The sequence below is a fragment of the Chaetodon auriga genome, chromosome 16 (genome assembly GCF_051107435.1).
Source record: "Chaetodon auriga isolate fChaAug3 chromosome 16, fChaAug3.hap1, whole genome shotgun sequence".
Lineage (NCBI taxonomy): Eukaryota > Metazoa > Chordata > Actinopteri > Chaetodontiformes > Chaetodontidae > Chaetodon > Chaetodon auriga.
Genome location: NC_135089.1, coordinates 5,438,416 through 5,461,962, shown reverse-complemented (window position 1 = coordinate 5,461,962; position 23,547 = coordinate 5,438,416). Strand labels below are relative to the sequence as shown.

General features: G+C 42.6%; 4 protein-coding genes across 8 annotated transcripts in view; 3 read left to right on the top strand and 1 right to left on the bottom strand.

The window, feature by feature from the left end:
• The window catches only part of znf385c (zinc finger protein 385C), a 118,772-nt gene extending 114,186 nt beyond the window's left edge, over positions 1-4,586 (top strand). For all 3 annotated transcript variants that reach the window (XM_076753505.1, XM_076753504.1, XM_076753506.1), the window contains one exon: positions 1,498-4,586. In XM_076753505.1, coding sequence (XP_076609620.1) covers positions 1,498-1,728 — 231 coding nt within the window. In that variant the 3' untranslated portion in view covers positions 1,729-4,586. The remainder of the gene's footprint in view (positions 1-1,497) is intronic.
• nkiras2 (NFKB inhibitor interacting Ras-like 2) lies at positions 4,417-12,642 on the bottom strand. Of its 3 annotated transcripts, none has more exons than XM_076753509.1 (4): positions 12,481-12,642; positions 12,000-12,116; positions 11,281-11,522; positions 4,417-11,086 (listed from the first exon to the last, which is right to left on the bottom strand). In XM_076753509.1, exons 2-4 carry the CDS (start codon positions 12,091-12,093, stop codon positions 10,844-10,846), a joined length of 579 nt encoding a protein of 192 aa, XP_076609624.1. In that variant the 5' UTR covers positions 12,094-12,116; positions 12,481-12,642; the 3' UTR covers positions 4,417-10,843. The 3 variants fall into 3 exon arrangements, with proteins under 3 accessions (XP_076609624.1, XP_076609626.1, XP_076609625.1); XM_076753511.1 differs by having other exon boundaries at positions 9,064-11,086; positions 12,597-12,642; XM_076753510.1 differs by having other exon boundaries at positions 9,064-11,086; positions 12,577-12,632.
• Positions 12,643-12,666: 24 nt separating this feature from the next.
• Positions 12,667-19,810, top strand: dnajc7 (DnaJ (Hsp40) homolog, subfamily C, member 7). The gene is made up of 14 exons (XM_076753507.1): positions 12,667-12,746; positions 13,553-13,641; positions 13,791-13,915; positions 14,577-14,690; positions 15,022-15,096; positions 15,209-15,327; positions 16,287-16,440; positions 16,677-16,841; positions 17,285-17,376; positions 17,537-17,610; positions 17,716-17,862; positions 17,950-18,102; positions 18,239-18,301; positions 18,475-19,810. Exons 1-14 carry the CDS (start codon positions 12,673-12,675, stop codon positions 18,510-18,512), a joined length of 1,482 nt encoding a protein of 493 aa, XP_076609622.1. The 5' UTR covers positions 12,667-12,672; the 3' UTR covers positions 18,513-19,810.
• Positions 19,811-19,955: 145 nt separating this feature from the next.
• odad4 (outer dynein arm docking complex subunit 4) lies at positions 19,956-22,853 on the top strand. The gene is made up of 11 exons (XM_076753063.1): positions 19,956-20,161; positions 20,276-20,407; positions 20,518-20,671; positions 20,785-20,846; positions 21,022-21,172; positions 21,419-21,643; positions 21,725-21,932; positions 22,011-22,097; positions 22,255-22,451; positions 22,540-22,640; positions 22,717-22,853. The coding sequence occupies exons 1-11, from the start codon at positions 20,036-20,038 to the stop codon at positions 22,750-22,752; spliced, it is 1,479 nt and encodes a 492-aa protein (XP_076609178.1). The 5' UTR covers positions 19,956-20,035; the 3' UTR covers positions 22,753-22,853.
• The last annotated feature ends 694 nt before the right edge of the window (positions 22,854-23,547 follow it).

The following is a 23,547-nucleotide window of genomic DNA, read 5'->3' as shown; positions in this document are numbered from 1 at the left end:
TTGTTTGTTTGTTTGTTTGTCTGTTATACACGGGGTGCTGCTCATTTTGTGACGCTGTCAATGGAGTTACGAAGCGGGAGGAGGTATTTCAGGTGCTTTCTGGAAGAGTGAATCCCATTCATGATTCCCACAGACAATGTTTCGTGACTCATAGTTGGAGCACTACTTTTGATGGGCACGTACCTCTCCCATGAAATATCCAGCTCTTAAATAACAAGTCCAAGACACGAGGCTGTAGATATAAAGATTTCAGAGAAGGCCACAACGACTCCCGAGGTATTTTCAGCCAGAAACATCCAATCACAGTTCTGCTTCTTGGGCAATAACTGGAAGAGGGAGCTAAAGATTGACACTGAAATGTGCAGCTTAAATCAATTCACTTTTGGATTCCCTGCATCCTTTTTTGATTCATTCAGCAATTGTGATGCTGGGTTTTGTTTAAAAATTCAAAGACAATGATTTGTGCCTCTGGGTGGCTTCTCATCTACAGCAATTGCTGCTGAGGCTCATTGGTATACTAGGCAGACAAAGCGTGATTTGTCTGAAACTAAATTGAAATAATTAAAACTGGCAGTCATGACCTAAACTCCCATGATTGTTAAATTATTCTTGAGAATGCCGTGTGTCTGTGTTAAGCGACGATGAGGATGGCGTTTAAAGAAACAGTTTGAAATGGGAATACAGAACGGGGAAAAGCACTTCCCTCCCTCTTCACAACTCTACAGTTACTACTGTTACCAGTTCCATGATAGAGAGATCTGCATCGTTTGTCTATCAAACACTTCCCCCCTGTAGGCTTGAAAAAGTTTATAGTTTGCTCATTCGCAGAGGAGAGCAGCTGCAGCCAGCCTGGATTCACAGCGGTTACAATGGCAGCCCAGAGATACAGCAAGAAGAACATATTAAAACATTCATAAAACCTTTGGCAGCACAGGCTCCTTTCACCTGTATGTTCAGTATGTTCCAAACAATTGTTTCTTTGCTAATAAACGGCTAAACATGCTACAAGGGAGCAGTAGCGTGTGAGACATATAAGCAACTGGTTTTAAAGCAGCTTTCAGGCCCACAGGGGTGAGTGTTTGATTAAGTTCTTGGCAGCTTGGTGGGATACATCCATCATAGCAAATGTCATCAAAGTTGATATCTATGCATCAGTATCACGGCCAGTGATTAAAGCATTTCACCTAAAAATCCCAACCATCCATCTAACACCTGAGAGCTTTAAAGAAAACTGCTGCCGTTTAACCCTTGAACCAGCTGAAATAGGGTGTGTCCATACTGTAGTCCTAACATTAGCCTGCTATGTGTCTCTGTTGATGACTGTTGGTGCAACAAGCTCTCAGGGACCCAGCTGTGGATGGTGTTTAGAGTGGAGCAATGGGATTCTTTAGCATAAGAATACATGCGTCTATGTGTGCATGTGTTTGCCCAGTAAAGGCTCTGCCCTCACTGTCTTCTTCTCTCACTTCTCACCGTTCCCCCTCCTGTCTTCTCCAGACCAAACTGGCCTTGCAGAAGCAGCTGACCAAGAGCTTGACAACTGGCTTCCTGCCCAGCCCCCTCACCCCGCCAACCCTGTGCACAGTGGCAACTAACCCACTGGCTCTGCGCCACCCAGTGGGCACCACCACCTTCATCCAGACCCCCTTCCTGGGCCCTGCACTGTTTCGGCCTGCCCCGGGGCCACTGCGGGCCACACACACGCCCATCATCTTCTCCCCCTACTAAAGACTTGACCCGCTTCCCATTTGAGCTCCAACCTTGTCCCTTTACCAGACCCCAGGCCCTCCTTTAGTGTGACCCACATGACAAAGGCCACACGCAAACTATGCAGCCCGCCTGACTTACGATGGAAAGAGTGCACAAGCCCTGACGCTCAGTAGGCCTTTGGGCCTGAGAGCTGTTCCTATCACAAAGGCCAAGATCCCCCATCATGCCTTCTTTCTGCTCCTCTTATCATGACCTAAGGAGGAGGACAGGCCTCCAGACAGTGACTGGTGCACAGAGGCCGCTTTTATAGCCATTTCATGGGTCAAAGTGGTTTGGATTATGGATATTATGTGTAATTTATTAGAGAACAAATATAGACAAGTCTAGATGTATGTTTAGTGTGGTTGCCACAAAATAAGGTCCCTTTACTTGATGCTCTTTAAAAACGTTTTTAACTTATTGCTTTGGGGGTTTTATGAAAGATGGGAACATGGTAGTTCTTTAAAGCAGCTGAACCCCAAGTCATCCTCCTGTGCGGCTGGACAAGCCCGTCTCATTGATCAGTGTTTTCCACTAACTAGCTTAAAGGACGCTCTGAGGTCAGTTTCATCTTGGTTGTGGTGATTATCAAACAACGCTCTGGACAAGCACCCCTTGTTAAATTAGGACATTTGAAGGACATTTGTGAGTCCTCACTGTCGGCGGTACGTGGAGCTAGAACTACACACTGTAGGTCCATCTACTAAAACTCTGCTTTAGCACCATTTTGCACCTCCAGCCTTCAGTTTCCCGAGCCCCCAACTCGTATAATTAAAACATTTCTTCCTCTCTGAGTCACAGCCACAGTCAGAGCCCTCCAGATTTCTTTTCCTTCCCTGTTTCCCCAGGATTAAGCGCTCATTAAGGTCCAGAAAAGGTCAGCTTGTCAACTTGACTTTGTTTCAATTTGCAAATCTGTCTTCGAATGATTTTTTTTTTTTCTTTTTTGCTCCAGTGCATCGTTCACGCAAATGCAGCTTGAACATGATGCAGTGACCAAGCTAGCAGGAAACATTTTTGCAGCGATGGATGTCTCACATTGCAGAATGCCATTATTTCTTCCCCCTCACGACTGCTCTTTTTCTTTCCCTTCCTCCGTCGCCCCGCTGTCGTCACCTCGCTGCTGCTCTTGATTTTCTGCGGCGTTATCTCAGCATGAGATGATGATTATGATGAGGAGCAGGGAATCCCCCCCCCACACACACACACCCAAACACACGCGCACACAATCACACATATAGTGAAAACACAACAGATAACTTGAAGACTTGATGGGATTTCAGAGCTCAGTGAAAAGTTTGGATGACAGTGGGTGGGGAGGCTGCTCAGCCGGTACTTGACTGACATCCTGTTGCAGTGTCTGTGCACAGCGTGGGAGGGAACAAAGCACAGTGCCATGGCAACCACATTAAAAGCACCTTAAAACTGATTTACTTACAAAAGCAATGAAAATTGTGTTGATATTCACCTTTTTTTGCTCTAGGTGTATGTTTTTACAAACCCATGTCGATTTCAGTGAGAGTTTTGCTTGGAAAAAAAAATACAAAAAAAACAATCAGGTGAGAATAATCACATTATGGGATATCCATAAGGAAGACGAGTCTCACATTTAAAGCAATACATTCAGTACGTTTATGTTTATGATGTGTTATCAGTGTGTCAATGGCTTTATCTATTCTATACTGTACACATGTGTAACAATGTATTATGTACTCCAACACAGCCAAGGGCCAACTGTGAGTTGTCAGAGAGGAGTGGTTTGAAACGTGGGGCTGTCCTGACGGCGCTGCCCTTGATGCTCCGCGCTCACGGTCAGTCTCCACATGTTGTGACTCCGGGCTGAGCCGTTCCCGTTTATAGCTGCTCTCGCGCTGGAAAGGGTGCTTGAGCGCCGTCTGACATTGCTGTTTCACTTTCCAGTGGAGCGGGAGAACTTTTCTATGACTTCCACTGAGCAAAACGATGTTACGTCAGAGACAAGTGTTTGGGATAAGTGTCACAAGTGCAACATCAACTGCCATATTGCTGTTCATGCCCGTGTGCTGCCCCCTCCTCCCTCCCGGCCTCCCACCCAGGATATCTACTGACACTCAACCCTCCCTCTGCCAAAATGGACTGTTGGCAAGGTCCCATGGGGACTTGGAGCCGACACATCACCCTCCCTTCAACACCAAATCATGTTCTGTTAAATTACAGTAATGGAGCAAATCCTATGCATTTCTCATTGTGCAATATGTATAGTCGTCTGTGATGCAGCAGTGCCATCTGTCGTGAAAACCCTGTAATTGCCATCCAGTACTAGTGCTTCGACAAAACCTTTGATCCCACGTACATTTCTGTTTAAGGACCCCCCCCCAAGTCTTTCTGGGTAAGCGAAGCCAGGAAGGTCTCCCTGCCATACCGATGTGACCCCCCCCCCTCCCCCCCAGTCGCACTACTCAGTGAACCAGCCAGCCTTTAATCTTCACTGTTTGTTTGTTTCTATCGCTCAGTGGGAACTCTGACCTAAAGAACTGAAACTTTCTTAAAGTAAAGAATCTAGAGAAGGCAAATTATATGTAGAAATCATAGAGTAACTATAGAGATTTTATCAGAGTTGCTATTGTTATCTGTATCATAACAAACTGCTATCATAGAGGAGAGTAGGTTATGTTATCGTAGGCTCAGTGCAGCACACAGGGACAGGAAAATGCTTTGCTTTCTCTTTTTTTTTCTCTTTCTTTCTTTGTTTATTTCCGTGGTTTTACCAACATGTTTTTTTAAAGTACAAAAGAAAATATTTAAAACAAACTTTTTTTTTTGAGTGAGTTTTTTTTTTTTCCTCCTCGTTGACAGTGACTGAATTAATAATGTAATTCAAGGCCTTTTTAGACAATATCCTAAAGTCACATTAGACAGGCCTTCTCAGGGGTGACAGGTTGAGCAAATGCTAACATGACCATCCATTCAGGGTATCCCTCCATAGCTCCAGAGAGCAGGAAACACTGTACACATGGATGGATTGACAAAAAACAACAACAAAAAAAACCTTACAGTGCTGTATCATAGAGAGGACAAGTGATGGATTTTGGAAAATAAAGCTTTTAGAACTTGTAAAAAAAAAATGGTTTTAATGATTATGTGTGTGTGTGTGTGTGTGTGTGTGTGTGTGTGTGTGTGCACGTGTGCTTTCCCTGCATCATGTTAAAAACAAAAAAACCCAGCAGGTTGTGCCTTGATTCAGACTGATATTTGAGTAATAATAATAATATGTGCGTGGGCGTGTGACAGAAAGACTCACGCAGATGATTGCTAATGAATAAACAGCGACGACATGAATGCTCAGATTTTACAAAGATGCTTCATACTCCTCCTGCACTCGGCCTTTGATTGAATTATGCTCGGTACGGCTGAGTCACGTGTGGAAAAAAGAAAACCACCCTTTCAAAATAACATTTATTAATCAGAAAGTCAAAACCGTGCGGCTCGGAGTCGAGACAGAGTCGGATGGAGGGGGAGAATGTGATCCTGGGTGTGCAGGTGCAGAGCGGTTTCTCTGAAAGTGTGCAACACCCTCACAGCATCTGTTCATGTGGCGACCCACAGCTACTCATTTTCCAGCCATTTCAGGAAACAACTTGTGACAGCAGGACTGGTGTTTAGCCAAGATACAATGGTGGAAGCAAATGGAAACAAGTCACTGTGTCTGAGCTCCGCTGCGTCTGTGGCGCGCCGAGGAGCGGTCGAAAACTACACCTGAGTGGCTGCGGTTTAGAGACGGGCTAATCTGCTTTATCTACAGATGGTCCTCCACAGATGCTCATGGCATCGGCTCGAGCTGCAGCAGAAATGTTTGGTGCTGAACGATGAATCCTCCTGAACTGTGGAACAGCAGCTCACTGCTGCACTCAACGTCTACTGTGGGTTTGCCAGCATGTCGCAGTGTCGCCTGTCTCCGCCGTGCCGAGCTCCCTAAAGCCCTGAAAACCAAGCAAGAGGAGCGTCCTCATATGTGATGAACTGTGACTCGGTGCTTTTAACTATCCCACCGGATAATCATTTATTTAGACCAGTTAGCTCTATTCATTTCCCAGTTTTCTTGTACATTTGAAGGCCAGCCCTTGGATTGTTTATTGGTGTTGTCCTCCACGCCTCAGGACATCATGCCCGCCCGTCCTTTGTGGAAAGGGGAGATAAGCACAAACATCAAGTCCAGCTCCTCCCGTGGTGCCAATCAAAGGAAAGCCATTGGACCCGGTGGTGATACGGAAGAAGGACATGATGACCTTGCTAAGCTGTGACTCTGGTGCATCCGCTGTATTGATCCAGTATCTTATCTGCCTGCTCTCCGTGGAGGAAGTGACACCCTTATCTCCTGCTGTGGCCACCGCTCCTCAGCTCGAGAGTCACCCCTTATGAGAACATAGCTTCTGTGTGTGTGTGTGTGTGTGTGTGTGTGTGTGTGTGTGTGTGTGTGCGCGTGGAGAGAGGCTTCTGCAAATGGGTAGTAAATGGGTTGTTATAAAAGATTTACAAGACAGAGAAGAAAATACACCACAGAGACACAGCCAGTTTTTGTGGTGCCACATTTAGCTTAATGACTAACATTGTGGGATCATTGCAAGAGGAAAATGCACATTGGATAAAATATAGAAGTAGCACTTAAAATGTACATTACAGTTATTTAATAGTTAAAATCTGGAGTTAGCAGAAACGTCAAAGTAATTGAGCTGTTCGTCCTAACTTTAGTCACCTTGTATTTAGTACATGCTGGAGCAAGAAAGTATAGTTAGTATCAGGTAAGTATTAACTTCTATAGTTATTTTGTACATAACAGTGATAAACCTCAAATCCAAAATGGAATTTGAAAAGTAAAACATTATTACTTTCTGTAATGAGTAACATAAAATTCAAAGTATTTTAAAATATACAGAATGTGCACATGATTACAGTCTGATGTGTCCACTGAAACAATACAGACTTTTTTTTAAATGTTTAATTAAAATCTGCTGTTGATTTTTTCCTGCTTTGTGTTACATATTGGACACCTGGTTCTATTTTAATTAGGGTGTTTAAACATATAGTGCCTAGTCGTGCATATTGTCTGTATGATTATTGCTGATATTACACAACACTAATGATATATCTCATAAACCCACAGTGCAATTATGTCATAAATACAAGACAATTATCAAACATCTATTACATTATTCCACAGCAGTCACAACAGGTCTGCTTGTTCTTGGGGTTACTTTATTGGATAAATGCATTTTGCATTGCAAGTAAGGAGTATAATTACTAAATATATAGATTTTAACACTTTCATACCTACCTATTCATTATTTCTTGTTACTCAGCACAGATAATTAGCATTTTCAATAATGCTGCAGCAGAATTATGAAGAAAATACAGTATTATTGCAGGGGCATTTACAAAACACCAGGCAGTTACTGTAGTGAGGCATCAATATTGCAGCAAATTTGCATTTGAAGGTTAAAAAAAAAAAAAAAAAAGGCAAAGAAAGATGAGAGGAGACAGAGGGTTGAGTTAGTTGAGCAGTGGAATAAATCAATTTGTTTGTCAGCCTCCACGGTGTCTTTATTTAGTCCTTCATTGAGCTTAAATTGTCTTTTTATTGACTGGTGGGAGACAACGTGTCAACATGTCCCCCTGGATAATGTCAAAGGTGTCAAACTCCTTCAACACTCGCTGAATGCACAAACTATATGAGCAATAACTGAGTTCTGCACGGCTCAGAATGCCTTCAGCTTGATTTATCCCAGATCAAATCACCCTGTGCTTTCAGGACAAATGATCTGTCCCAGTGGCTCGTGGGAAGCCGGCATGACAACTAACATTTGACATAACCGGCGGTGTAAAGAGCAGCTGGGATTTCCAGCCCACAGGAAACAAAGCCTGATAGCACGGAGAATAAAGGTGGCACTGCCGTTTAGACTGTACGTGTTCCCTCCTGTGTGGGATTGTTTTGTTAATATGAAGCTTCATGATGGGCACCATGAAAAGAGGGTCAATGCAGTAGCTTCCAGGGCTGAAGTCTATTTTCTCCTCACAAAAAAAACCACCATTCAAACAAACAACAAAAAACAAGGGGGATGAAACGTTATCTATTTTATGGGTCCCCTGGGAGAGCTGGATGCTCAGCAGCAGTCATGAGACACACTGTCATGCAACACTAAAAGAGTATTACTGGTAGCAACACAAGGGCATCACCTTGTTGCTCTGTGACTGTGACTAGCAAGTGTGAATTTCTCTTCCGTGGCCAGCGTAGTCTGAAGGTTCATAAATCACACAGGCAAGTGACAAATCGATCCCTGGCTCTGGCACGCTCACAGTGTGTATTTCACATTCTGGCTTGTTTTTTTCTGCAGACACAGAGTCATTACCCAGACAGAGCATGACAGGAGGACCTATTGACAACTCGCACAAGTCCTCTTCCTCCCTGTTGGGGACATAAAATTAACGCCACTGTGTACTGTCATAGTCCGAATGTGTGATACAATAACTGAACCATTCTGAGTGTAGTAACATCAGCGCAGTGGCTCAATTCCAGTCATTAAAAAGAACATGATTGAAATGAGATGGTACATGATAGCACCCTCTGGGGAAACTAAGGTGAGTGTAATATCATTTCATAAATGTTCCACTTGAGGTTTTCTCATTATCTTGCATTAACCTCTCCAGTCGACGTGCCCATATGGAACCGGCGGATCATTTCCTCTGCTGAAACATCTCTGACCTTGTCTCACTGGCATTGTTTTCACTACCAAACTGCTTATAGGGAAGCCATTGCAACCATTAATAAATCTGACTTGTTGGACAGATATAGGAGCCTAACTAATGAATGTTCCACTAACTCCTCAGAACAGCTTCAGACAGCTTTCTTGGATCTTTCAGCACAAAAGTGGTTCAGCTTTACAGATGTTTTTGCTGTCAGTTTAAGGCTAAAAATCCCTAATCCTTTTTCCAATAATCAGCGAATCACTGGCACAGTGGGGGATTATTCCTCCTGAATATGTTTGTCATGAATATTTCGCTTTCATTTGTTTCAAATTTAACTTTTGTTGCCATTAGAAGTCACTGCGTTTTAATCGCGTATGAATCCATTAGTATCAGTTTCATTCAAGGAGAAATGCTCCAGTGCAGTCAAACTCCAAATGAACACATGCTCCATGTCATAAAAAACATTATCGCTCAAAGACAAAGAGTGTTCAGTGTTCAGTGTACAGTATAAATGTATAGATTGTTTTCAGTGAGCGGTATTATGGTGGGCAATCACATTGTGGTAATTTCACAGAAGAAAATCATTTTTATGTATTGCACATTTTTATTTTCTGTGTCTCTTATTGGCCCTCATACACCACCAGGCTAGAAAAACAATACTGTGGAGAGGACAACAAACAGTTACTACTGACATGAGATGGAGCAAATTGTCAAGTCAGTGCAGTTCTTTAATTACTGTTGTAACCTCAGATTAGTGACAGTTAAGTGCAGAGATATTTCCTTTACAATGCACGCCTGCATAAGAACATCCACCTTGTTAAACTGGAAGATCAGAGACATCTACTGGCCATGAAACACACTACAACATAAACTGAATTCAAATCAGCATCTGCGGGTTGGTTTTATTTGAACTTTGTGAACTGGATGTGATCTTAAAATCCAACATTTTCTTGCAGTTCACAATCTGAGAATGTTACAGAGACCATTCACACAGTCCCTCCCCGGCAGCTCACAGCTCTGAGGAATGTGCTTTTGTGATGTCTTAAAACCTTCAAACGCTCAGTAATTTGCACAATGAAACGCAAATTGTGCTGCATTTAATTACTTCATTGATTTTAGTACAACCAAAAATTCCGGTTAGGCACACAGAAAGAATACTTAATTTGTTTACAAAACATGCAAACAAATATCAAATGAACACATTTTATGGCTATTAATACATAAAAGCTTTATATTCACAAAACAAGGTTTCATGTATGATATGTAGTGTTGATAGACTCTGGAACAAACATGAATTCTCAAGACAATATCAAGACTTTTCCCCTTTTCAATTAAACATTAGAAGCTGCTCATATTTTGATGCGTGGTGCAACCTGAATAAACAGTTTAATCATCAGCTAATGAGTACTTCAGGATTTTATTTTACAGCTCTGTAAAAAATTTACCAGCTTCAACTTCAGCAGTAACTGTATCTGATCAGATGATGAGTCATTGTCGTTTTGCTACAGCATTTCACTTTGTAGAGTGCTTTATGTCTTTCATGTGTCACAACCGGGAAACAGTAGCACCTGAAACTTTATCTCAAACTTAACACTTTAAAGCCTGTACAGAAGGCAGGGTGTGATACGGAATGTCAATCATTCACTCGACAACATCCAAAAGTGAATTCCAGCAAAGAACATAAACAGCGTAACAAACCTCCAGATCAACTAACAGCACAGTAACTGTACATCATCAACAGTTTATCAATGAAATCCCTTCACCCATCATATACTTTACAACATGTGAAATTCAGCATTTGTGTGATGCAGTAATTTGGTAACATTAGTGACTGCTACCATTCCTGATTCAGTCTGTGTTGACATGTAGTGCACATGTAAATAAAACAGTTGCCAGTGTACGTGTGTGCTAGGTTCTAATTTATCTATACAGTGAGCACCATGAGTCAGATGTCTTAAAACTCTGTCTGGGTACAAACTGAGATCAAAATGTTGATTATCAGTAGTTCAAGAACGGCATTATATAGGTTCAAATATGATTGCAGATGTCGACGTGGGGAAATACTTTCACCATGATCCAACTTACTGAAATGGGAATGACAAACAAAAACACCTCACACTCATCAGTTCACTGACTTATAATAAAAGTACAAAGTATTTCACCAAAGCATCAGATGCTGTATCAATACCAACAGTACTCACTGTATATAAATATCCCCACAGTCATCCTGCCTCTCTCATCATTGCCTCTTCAAACCAAGTCTTACTACATCCTTCATAATATCAAAATTGTTTAATAGCAAAACTAAGTTCCCTTTAACACGCCTCGTCTCCCTTGTTCCTCCCTCTTGAACATGACAACAGTGTGTGGTCATTCAGCTGTCTGTGGACCCACTGCCCTTATTCTTATTGCGACTGAGAGGGAATGTGGACTTGCTCTGTGGCTGGGTCATTTTGCTGGCCAGGTAGACAAAGGGTTCAATCAGTGTGCGCCGGTCCACCACCGACACCTCCCACAGACGCACCTTCTCATTCTTCGCCCAATTCTGGGCCATGTTAGAGTCAACTCGCCTCTCATCCTGCTTGTCCAGCTTGTTACCAAGCACAACAATGGTCACCTGTGGACCAGGATCATCAGGTTAGCCTCACACCCGTCTAAGGTAGCAACATTCAAATAACCAATTTCTAGATTTCATCCCAATACAAAGGACACTGGAATTGAGTAAAGCACTAGTGGTCTCCTTTAAATTAACCCAGCTTTAGTAAAGTATCATCAAACCTTCCCAAGCAAACAAACGGGTTCAGTCCTCACCTCTTTCTTGTCTCTGTGACGGTCGATGTCCTTCTTGAGGGCCTCCATCCGCTTAAATGACTCTTTACTGTCAATGCTGTAGACTAGTACAAAGCCATCGGCAAAAGTGTAGTAATGTCGAGGAAACTCCATCCCATCCCGGAGTCCACGGGTGTCATAGAAGCGCACCTGCTCCCGTGTGCCGCGGTCAGTTTCTATGGAGCCAATGTAGATATCCTCCAGGGTCTCCATGGGCTCTGAGCCTGACAGCGGATGAACAAATACAGGTGCACATGTGATGTGACTGCTTGTAATAAATACATTGTAACTGAGCACTTTTACATTTTCTTGCTTGAAATAAATGGTAAAACATTTTTACAAGTTTTAGGGCTGGTGCTGATGATATTCAGCAGCAAATAACAAGCTGTATGAAAATAAAATTCATGTATAATCCTGTTGTTTAAAGGTCTTTGGTTTTCTGCCATTCCCAAATAATTACTAATGCTCCTCTGCACTAAGTACTAATGCATGTGTTATTAGATGGCCTTAAATGTACCAGTCTATCAGGAAGAATGAAAGGCTACCAAAGTAAAAATTTTAAATATATGTAATGCCAGTAATTACCCATTAATCAACAACTGTGTGTACAGTGTATCCAAGGCAGGTAATAGCGTTATTAACTCATGGAGCTCATTGACTCAAAACATGAAAAACAGTATTTGTTAGGGTAAAAGGTATACCTGCAACATGATTGGCATACAGAAGCTGCTCCAGTACAGCCGTTTTACCAACTGCACCCTGGCCACACACGACCACTTTACAGCTCTTGCCCATAATTCACTCTCAGGTCAGACAATCTGTTTTTCGGAGAAGATGCACAGAAGGAAAACTGCTGAATCAAATAACGTTAGTTTAACGTTACAGTGTGAGTGCATAGCGCAGCAATGTAATTACTACATTTCTTCTGCGCTTTGGGCAGCACCGCTGCTGAAACTGTATTCCGTTATAAACCATTAATATCTTAAAGCGAATAAATAGCAATATGGCAAAGATTTAAAAAACGTGCGTTTGTCATGCTGATATAAAACAGTAAGGTTAGCTAGCTCGGTATGCTAACGTCTCGACAGTCTATGAAATTAAGAAATAGCTTAGCATTAGCTAACGAAGAGATACAGAGCCACTATGTAACATATAAAGTAGATAAAATAATGTGAAACTGACCAACAACAGTAGAAATTGTCTCTCCAAAAGTATATGCGCTTATATCTGTTACCTGTAGGTGGATATGTATTAGCTATTAAAACATTTTTGACTTACAGGCTAACGGTTTTTCTTACCCAACAGACTACTTCCTGTTTACAGTGTACGTAACTACTGCAGTATGTGGCCCCGCCCCTCCCCATTGACGGCAAAATGGCGACGGAGAGCTGTGATGCTGTGAATATGGACCCTGACATCGAACTGCTCAGTGACGAGGAATTAGAAAGGTAATATATATCAAGGCTCTACTGTCAGCGGCTGAAATACATCTATAACGAAATCTTATACTGACACATGTACTCAGAAGGCATTGCCATGTTAATTTTATCGTTGCTTTATGACAGCTAAGCAGCACGCTACCGCTAACTGTTAGCTACATTTTGTCCCGGATGGCGTTTAGCTTGGTTGTCTTCCACCTAGCTAGCTCATGTGCTGGATTTCTGTCTTGCAGTCAGGCACACTGTAGTGCATATAAATCTCATGTTGCCTGTTGAGTGTAGAAGCTGATCGGGCCGAGATTACTGCTTTCACATAACTGCGATATTCCAAGTATGGTCCTAACTGGCAAGCAACTTTATGACACCATTCACTCACTGTGTGGTCGTGAGTAACACATGAAAGGCTTCCAAAAAAAGTCATGGCTGTGGCCCACTGCGTGGTGTCATATGTTCCTGGCTCTGCTCCCTGTCTGCTTCACAAAATAGCTACGTGTTTGATTGGAGTAGACACTTCTGCCCCGCTGGTTTGGCTCTTTCTATGTTTAGCTAACTCAGGCCAGTGAGCTCTCTGATGCTCACTGTCATTCACAATGCTGGACATGCTCTCTTCGCACATGATTATATAAGTGATGAGACAGACTTAACGGTGTTTGAAGAATAATGTTCGCAGACAAGAAGTTCAGTTCCTACCATTCCAGTAATCTGTTAAACAAACCCAGCCATTTGACCAAAACACACCTGTGCAGTCATGCTCTGTCTGTAACTACAGTGATCTGAATCTTTGCCTTTAACTTTTTTTGCCCACTTTTATGCAGGGAAGCGGAGGGCTTCAAAGAGCAAGGCAATGCCTTTTATATCAAGAAGGATTACGCAGAAGCATTCAATTATTACACCAAGGCCATAGGTAATTATCCCATAATAAATTGGCTCAGTCCTCTTGTTAGATGATGGGGTGTTGTTGATTCCTTGTTTGGATAAGAAATAAAAGTTTTGTCTGTTTTTGACAGGATATCAAAATTTTTTTGTTTTGTTTTGTTGTTGTTTTTAATACAGACATGTGTCCAAAGAATGCAAGTTACTATGGAAACCGGGCAGCCACGCTAATGATGTTGTGCCGGTACAGAGAGGCTTTAGAGGATTCCCAGCAAGCAGTACGACTAGATAACTCCTTCATGAAGGCAGGTTGTGGGAAACAAACCGTTACACTCTGGTAAAGGGGAAAAATGACCTTTACGTTCTGAAGTATTTTCTGTTCTGAGTGGTATTTTGTTTAGCTGCATGCATTTTTGTCTGCCTCCTCCTCCACTAATACTTTGCTAGATCCTACTGGTGTGAACAGTGTCTAGAGAAGGGGCGGGAATGTGTTTGATTTAGCGGGAATCTGTGTAAACATGAGTAAAATTAACAATGCACAATGGACTATCCATTGAGTTTGTTTTTGAGATTGTGGACACAGCCACAGAGGGTCTTGCCACAGCGTCTACTTGGGTCCTTGACCTTTGACTGTAGCATTTACCATATTGCAGAGCTATGTAGCTGTTCAATACAGAATGACCAGTTCATGCAGGCAGCCATATTTGTTTATGGAGGTATGTGGCTCCTCAATACATAGGATATAGCACATCCCTATAGTCATTCAGTGTATAATCAGGCTTTGCTGCAGTGTTACTGGTATTATGATTTTACAAAAGGGATAAAAATATGGTTCACAACAGAGAAGAAAATTAGAGCTAGTCATGGTTTAGTTTTCAGTACACAGTGCCCAGCTGATTTCAGAAAGAGTAGGAATTGAGGTACGCCATCACTTCAGTTTGTGAACTCAAAGTCTTTTACCTGCAGGGCCATCTGCGAGAGGGCAAGTGCCACCTGTCCCTTGGCAATGCTATGGCTGCCAGCCGCTGTTTCCAGAGGGTTATGGAGCTCGAGCCTGACAACAGCCAGGCCCAGCAGGAGGTGAGTTGGCCTCAGTTTGACAGAGCATGATCTGACAACTTGGACGTGATTATCCACTGTCAGATAAGCTTTGGCCGAGCCAGTGGAAATAAAGTGAAAAAGCCTGATTCTGAGCGGTTTAAGAGGAGATCAGCTGGAGTTGCTGTTAATTCTCAATGAGAAAGCCAAGAGGCAAGTTTTAGGTTATTCACAGAAGTACTGCTGCTTGCATTGACCTGGTTTTAAAGCACTACACATGGCACAGAAGAGAGGCCAGTGATAGCTGTAAAGCAATTAATTACTACTACAGGTCTTTGACTTTGTCACTGAATACCACAAATTCCTTTGTCAGATGAAGAATGCAGAATCCATCCTTGAGTATGAGCGAATGGCAGAGATTGGATTTGAGAAGAGAGACTTCAGGATGGTAAGCTACACAGTGCATGCAGTGTGACTTCATTTAATCAGTTGCGTGGTATGTCAACAGTTAGACATTTGTCAAGCAACACTGACTACAAGTGTGCGGTGGTTGTCTCCAGGTTGTTTTCTGCATGGACCGTGCCTTGGAGTCTGCCTCAGCCTGCCACAGGTTCAAGATACTGAAGGCAGAGTGCTTAGCCCTGCTGGGACGCTACCCCGAGGCTCAGTCTGTGGCCAGGTAAGACTGCATATCTGACAATATTGGAATTTGTCACAATGGGTACATGTGCCATACCAATTCGATACAGCTGTCATAGTGAGGGTAGCAAAATAATTATCAGTCAGACACAGCAGATGAGTAATCCTATATCCCAGAGCTCTGTGGAAAGGGAAAACTTTGATGTATTACTTGAAAGTAGTAATAATAAATGCACTGATGTGAAAAGCCAGACACATCTATAGAGCCAGAATAATTTCTAAAATGTTAGCCTGACTTCACCGCGTTTGCTCTGAATTCTTGAGTTGACTCATCTTTGGTTAATACAAGTTTGACAGATGAATTAAAATCCATGGGCTTTCACATTACGGGTGTTTCCGCTGTGAGGAAATCCTCTCACCAGTTACCAAATACCAATTACACCGGACATTTTACAAGAGAAGATATTCGTCGATGACGCTCAACATCTGCACAGCGTTTCCTTTGATCTCCAGTTGAGCTTGTGTTGCGGGTCAGTCTCGTCAGCCTCACCCTTTGTTGTGTGCTTGAAGGTGTGTGTGTGTGTGTGTGTGTGTTGATTAGAGGTGCTGGCTCCAGATGCTGCCACCTTCAGCAGACAGATTACAGATTGCCTCATTAGCATTATCATGTTTCCATTTTGCAACAGGTTTAAATCCAAAATATTGGCAAATAGGCGCTTTTGCTTTTCTCTTTGACACCAAATCCTCTGCCATCGCCTTGTTGGTCAGCTGTCCATACTCTCATCGCGTGAAGTGAATCTGACCACCCCACCAGTTTGGCTACCCCGCTGTGTCTTTGCACACTGCAGGGAAGCATCGATTCCACAGTCTTTGTAGTTTTTGGACATAACAAAACTTTCAAAGATGATGACAGAGAATGCCATGTTTTTGATGTGAATTGTCTCCTGTTTGTTTTTTATATGTCTGTTTTCTAATACTAATTTATTGTTCCCATTGTAGTGATATTCTACGAATGGACTCCACTAATGCAGATGCGCTGTACGTGCGTGGACTTTGTCTGTATTATGAGGACTGCATTGACAAGGCTGTCCAGTTCTTTGTCCAGGCGCTGCGTATGGCTCCTGACCATGACAAGGCTCGGCTGGCTTGCAGAGTGAGTAATTCTCTAGAAAAGAGTTTTATAAGTCAAATAAACCGTTTTTGTGAAATCCCAGAAATACAACAGCTACATTTATGTCTTACTGGGAGTGTTTTCCTCTAACGTTAATATAGGAAAATTAAGAAAATACAACTTTGTGGTGTTTTCTCATCTGTTTAAGTCTGATTGATATTTCTGTTAAGGTAGCCCAGAGTAGTATTTAAGGTTGTCCTGTGTATTGTCTTTCCCAGAATGCCAAAGCACTAAAAGCCAAGAAGGAGGAGGGGAACAAGGCGTTCAAGGAGGGAAACTTTGATGCAGCCTATGAGCTGTACTCTGAGGCACTGACAATAGACCCCAACAACATCAAGACTAATGCCAAGCTGTACTGTAATCGGGCCACTGTTGGATCTAAGGTGAGGAACATGCACAGGGGAGATACCAGTGGTCACAACAACACGAGCATAATCAATAGTAAAGGGAAACAAAAAAGACTAGAGTAAGTAGACATGCACAGCCAACAGAATGTTGTAACCATAACATTCAGGATGAAATATTTTTACCTGTGTCCTAAACCTGACAAGGACGATAAAAATCTCAGTGTCATATGCAGACATTGATATAATCAGACAGTTCCTCACCCACGCATTACACACACCCTCATTTAGTCATTCATAGGTTAGCGCGGGCACTGGCTTTGCAAGAGTTCTCGTTCTGTCCCTCTGACAGTCCCTTGTGAAATCTTTTGGTATCTTTGCCAAGTTGTACTTTCCTCTGTCATGTCAAAAGAACTAGGCCACTGCTTTTCTCTCTCTGTCGCTGCCTCACACGGTCACGTGTTTTTCTTTTTCTTTGAAAGCTGAAGAAACTAGAACAGGCCATTGAAGACTGTACAAAGGCCATTAAACTGGATGAGACCTACATCAAGGCATATTTACGGAGAGCACAGTGGTACGTCCAGGTTTTCTAACTCGGTGGTTAATGGAGGCAGTAAGTCGTGTTTGGCTTTCAGAGGTGGACAGACAGAAGACAGCGTCATTATCATTATCTGAACTTTACTGCTCAAACTGGGTGAAGAAACAGTTAAAGACTTGTGCTTACTCTGCTGCAGCTACATGGACACAGAGCAGTACGAAGAGGCAGTGCGAGACTATGAGAAGGTTTACCAGACAGAGAAGACAAAAGGTGAGAATCAGACCGCGGCTGAGCCGGCGCAGCTTTCAGCGCAGGCGTTGCCTCGTTATTCTGCTTAATTGGTTTTTAACCTGCTCTCTCTTTGTGATGCTCTAGAACACAAGCACCTCCTGAAAAATGCCCAGCTGGAGTTGAAAAAAAGCAAGCGGAAAGATTACTACAAAGTGCTTGGGGTGGATAAGAACGCCACAGAAGAAGAGATCAAGAAAGCTTACCGCAAACGGGCGCTTTTACACCACCCAGGTGCTTATCTGAACAGAAAATGGCCTCTAACAGTAAAATGATGATTTTGACTCGACTTTTGTCTGTTAAATTGCTTTTTTGCTTCAGACCGTCACAGCGGAGCGAGTCCTGAGGTGCAGAAGGAAGAGGAGAAGAAGTTCAAGGAGGTGGGCGAGGCTTTCAGCGTGCTTTCAGACGCCAAGAAAAAGTCTCGCTACGACAGCGGTCAGGATCTGGAGGACGACGGCATGAACATGGGAGGTCAGCACCTGGGCAAGACTGGGGGTGGGAGGTCTCAAGGGTGAACAGCGCGAATGAACGACCTTTTAATCATCAAACAGCTGTTGTTTCTATGTTGAGAGCCTGCGCTGATGTCGACTCTTTTTGTCTCCACCAGATTTTGATGCCAACAACATTTTCAAGGCATTCTTTGGAGGCCCAGGGGGTTTTAGTTTTGAAGGTAACCATTCACATTCTGAGAATACATCAATTATAAGTGGAGAATATAACTAAAACTGGTTGAATTCACATTATTGCACACAGGAAATATTGATATTCATGGGTGAATTTGTCAGTTCTGGTGAGTGTGGTCTTCTGGGAACATGGCACTTACTTGTTTGTTGTCTGTTTCAGCATCTGGACCAGGAAATTTCTTCTTCCAGTTTGGTTAATTGGAGGATTCTTCTACCTACACAACATCAGGACTTTTCAACAACGTCAACCCCCCGACCCACCGACCTCCATATTTAATGACTGACTGATTGCAAGTCAGATTCTTGTCTATGCCATTGACTGAATGAATGCAACCCAATGACCACATGCAACAAATGATTTAAAGACCGTTTAGCAAGGACGCCAAGACAGCTCAGACTGAGTTGGTAGTGTTACTGGTTTTGGTTTTCTTCCTTCCAGAATGAAGCAAACTTTAACGTCAGTAGTGGCTAGCAACCCCGGTCCAAATATCCTCTCGATTTTTGAGGTTGTGCAGCTATTGTATCAGAGCTTTTAGGAAGCGATACCCGGGGAAACTCTTGAGATGCTACTGAGCATTGAGAAAGCAGTTGTCCGGCTCCTCTCAACTCACTGCTGAGCTGGTATTCTCTGCATGAAAGTTAATAACTTGCTTGCGATTTCTTTAGAAAATCAGCGAGCAAGCGGCGCCTCCCCGTTTTGAAGAATCTGTCAGACAGACAGTTGGCTGCTACAAATTCGCACTGAAAAACTGCCTCCTTGTCATAAGCCAATAGAAGCGTTTTGTAAACTCACAGCAGCTGGAGCCTAGACCTACACTTACAGTACAGCTGAAGCACACTAGAAAGATGGCAGTGGAGACAGCTGTGCTGGCTTTGTCGCCAGCAGAGTCCCCCTCCCTCATGTTGTCACAAGTTTTATGTTTGATGTTGCCATTCACAGATTGCTGCATTGTACATTTTACTGGAATGTAAAGTGTTGATTTGTGATGATAGTTGATCATTTTTTCCATTATTTTTTATCTTCATATGTATATTTATTGTAAATTTGCTGTCTGTTAGAACCACATGTATGAGATGAGGACACTTTTCATTATGTAAGAACTTAGAAGAGATTATGAGCAACCCCTTGACACAAGTTTGGGAAGGTAATTGTTCTGCTCGGTCTGCATGAAATATTGCGCAGAAATAGATTATGATCTGTGTGTTCTTTGACTGTGATGCAGGCTGTCTAATTTTACTCCATGCAACAGTTAAGCATAAACAAATATGACGTGGTATGTGTTTGCTATTGTCAAAGAAAGTGAGGAGCTGTTCCACTATGGAAACCAGGTAATGTTCATTACGAGCGTGTCGTTCTCTTGGTGCACTTCATGAAGAAAAGAAAAGCGTCCTCATCTTTGCTCATTGTTTTTGCCCACACGGTGAACCCATCCTCTCTTTACCCTTGAAAAGTTCCAGCCATGTCAATAAAGTTGGCCTCCTCTGGGTTTCCCCTAGACTGTTTGTTGTCTTTTGTTTAGTAGCGCACTTTTTGTGCAACATTGAGTGCAGACAGAGGCAGAGTTGTACTAAGCGGGGCGAGCAGAAGATGGCGCTGCTTCCTGCTTCCGGTTTGTTAGTGTGGTTGCTAAGATACCAGTTGACCGGAGATGATAGTGTGTGGAGATACCCCACCGAGTTAAATTATCTGCAAGTGTTATGACCAAAAAGTTTGCTTGAAAATGTCAGACACAGACAGAGATAACGGCGGTCAAAAGGCAAAAGGCGTGTTCTCCACTTTAGTAGCCAATGGAGATTGGCTGTACCTCAAAGGAGAGTATAAAAAGGCGATAGAGAGCTACACAACGGTGAGGAGCTAGCTAGCTAACTTGGCAAGACATGGCACGTCGGACCAACTAACTGAAGCTCGTCTTCATGTGATAACAGAAAGCTTGAGTGACTTGCTTTGGGTCTTTTTTTAGGCGCTGACTTTAAAGCCTGATGACAAGATCTGCTTTGTCGGCCGATCCAAGTGTTACCTGAAGATGGGGCAAGCTGAAAACGCTTTAACAGATGCAGAGGCTTCCCTGCTAGAAGACAGGACATTTTTCGAGGTATGTTGGACAACAGGTGGCAGAAATGTCAGTGCCTTTCGCTGTTGAGACAGAAAATAAATAACCCTTCTCATTTCCGACATGTGACGCTTATAAACCTGATTTTTCAGGGATTGTACCAGAAGGCAGAGGCATTGTACTACATGGGAGAATTTGAATTTGCGCTGGTGTTTTATCACAGAGGACAAAAACTACGTCCGCAAATACAGGAGTTCCGACTGGGCATCCAGAAAGCGCAGGAGGCCATAGAAAACTCTGTTGGCAGTAAGTAATTACATCCCATTTTGTTGCCTGCAGTAAACTGTAGACACAGCACATGAAAATCCTCCTCACTCACCTAAAATCTAAACCATTTGTTCTCCTCTGGCATCTTCTAGATCCTTCTTCTGTCAACCTGGAGATAAAGGGAGACCTATCATTTCTCCAAAAAGACGAGGAGGTGAGCCTTTGTTGTGCTCCCCTTTACCAAACCAGTGTTTAAATGCTGTTGTAAGAATAATTCTTCACATCCATAACTGCTGACTTCCATACATATTGCACTTGTTATGTAAAGTTCAACCCTGGCGACCCCTTTGATAAACAATATTATATTTCTGACTAACTGACCGTTGAAGAGAGCACAGCCAATTACTGCTATCCACGATGTGACGGCGGAGAGACATCAGCAGGCCCAGAAGACCCCTAAGAATGAGAAGATCACCAGAAAACTGCTGGGAGAGTTTTACAGTGACAAGAAATATCTAGAAAACCTGCTTAAAGATGGAGGTACAGTGTTATTTCACTGAGGACATACAGTGTTCATTTTAATGTCGCGTACTTTTTGTGTCCACACCTCGCTTTGCTTTTGTTTCTCTGCATCGTTCCTTCACTGGCAGATTTAGCACCCCGTAGCTTCATATGTTAGCTATTAGTTCCTGCAGTCTTTACTGTTGAGTCTGTTCATTTGAACCCACCCACAGTGATGTTTTTCACTTTTAATAGCGTTTAAAATTGTCACGCAATGATCTGCAGACTTGGTAAAAGGTAAGACGAAATGTGGGGAGCGACTTCAGGACGTCATTCAGGGCTGCCTCACATACCTTGACACTTGCACCGAGTTCTGGAACCAGGAGAACCCCATCTGTGAACGGGAAAGGGAGCATAAGCTCATGCAGCAAAAATGTAGCAAGCCCCGTCATAGCGCACCCTCTGAACCAGCTCCGTTTCTGCTGAAGAGCCTGGAGGACATTGACGCAGGTAAGGCAGACTTCTGGCTAAACCTGGAGCTTGGTAACTTTCTTAGCCTGAAAAATGCCTAATATTCATTTGTTGTTTTAGAGTTGACATCTGGAAATGCAGAGGGTAGTCTCAAGAAGGCAGAGGAAGTCATGAAGATAGTGCAGCGATGGTCAGAGAAAGACGTTCCTGATAAGAAAGAGGTTTTGGGCAGCCTGCACAGCTATATTGGGAATGCCTTGATCAACCTAGGAGACATGGACAAAGCGTTAGACCATCATCAAAAAGACTTGGAGTTGGCTAAACAGTGGTGAGAGTTTAAAGAAATTGCACAATAGGAGTGAAACTGTAGTACGGATAAATGTTCAGTTATCTGTCTTATCAACAGCAAACTCCCAGATGCGATGTCCAGGGCTCTGGACAACATTGGACGGGTTCACGCCCAAACTGGACAGTTCTCACAGGCCATTGAGTTGTAAGTAAATAATCAAATAACAGCTGCTCTTGCGTAATAAATGAAATGACTACTCTCTAAATGAGCATTGTTTTACATTGAGGTGTGACTATTAAAAATATATATAAGTAGTTTATTGGTTATTTCATTTCCTCTTGTCTGTATTTTGTCAAACCAGCTGGGAGCAGAAGATTCCCTTGGTCTGTGGTGGTCTGGAGAAGACCTGGTTGTTTCATGAGATTGGTTGGTGTTACCTGGAACTGAGTCGCCACGAGGAAGCCCGAAACTATGGCCTCCGCTCACTTGCTGGGGCTGATGAAATTTGTGATGAGAAATGGCAGATAAATGCCAATGTTTTGGTGGCCCAGTCAGAAAGTAATTATTCATCTGTTCTTTGGTTTGCTTTTTACTTGATTATTAGAGATTTTCTAATATTTGCAATTCCTTTCTTTTTTAATCTCAGTGAAACTTGGGAACTTTGAATCCTGTGTCTCCCACTTTGAGGGAGCCTTGACCCATGCCAAACTGCAGGATGACGACGCTGCTGTGAACGCCATTCAGAAGGTTCCCTCTCTATTGTCTTATGCTTCCCTTCACCATCCTTTTAGTTCTATTCTAACATTTATCGTTCTGCTTTTAGGCTCTTGATGAAGCAAAGCAACATCTACCACAGTGAGGATGTCCCCAGTCAAGATTTTTGGTGCTTCAGAGGGCAAATTAAGCAAGAAGTTGATAGACAAAAGAGACCAATAAAGGTCATCTCTCTCATGTGGGCAGCTGAGATTTTTGTTTTTATGAATGCAAAAATGCATAAATCTGTTTTGATAAGAGCCTCAGAACCAGTTGTAGTAGAGTAGAGTTTCAGTATTTTGACATATTGTGTATAAATTCTGGATGTCTGAGTTGATATAAAATTCCTTATGAACAATTTTTTCAAGTATAAATTTATTATGACATTGACTGATAAAGAAAACCCAGTGTCTGCTCAGATATCTTTGGTGCATGAAGGCATATGTCGAGTAGTAACTTCTCAAAGGTCAAAATACAAACAGTCCAGTATGAGACACAGATATAAACCAGGCACTGCATCTCAGGGTGGTTCTTAAAAGATCACATTGTGAAGTTCACATTGGGAGCATCAGTCTGACAATGTTATAGACAGTAATGAATTGCGCAAACAAGTATACTGTTCTCTGATTAGTACAAATATGTATATGGGGAAGTAATTACAGCTACAACCTACATCCTGTTCAGACATACCTCTGCAGAACAAATGCTGTTATTTCCAGTATTGTTAATATTTCAAATGCAGTCCAAATCTGTTTGTGAGGCTGGATTCTATAAAAACCTGAAAAATCCATCCAACAAAACATGTCACTTAATACAGAAAAATGTTCTCATGGCCTTAAATAATCATAATGAAGCCTGTCAACCATGAAGTCCTTTTACCTTCTGATAACTTGAAAGTTCC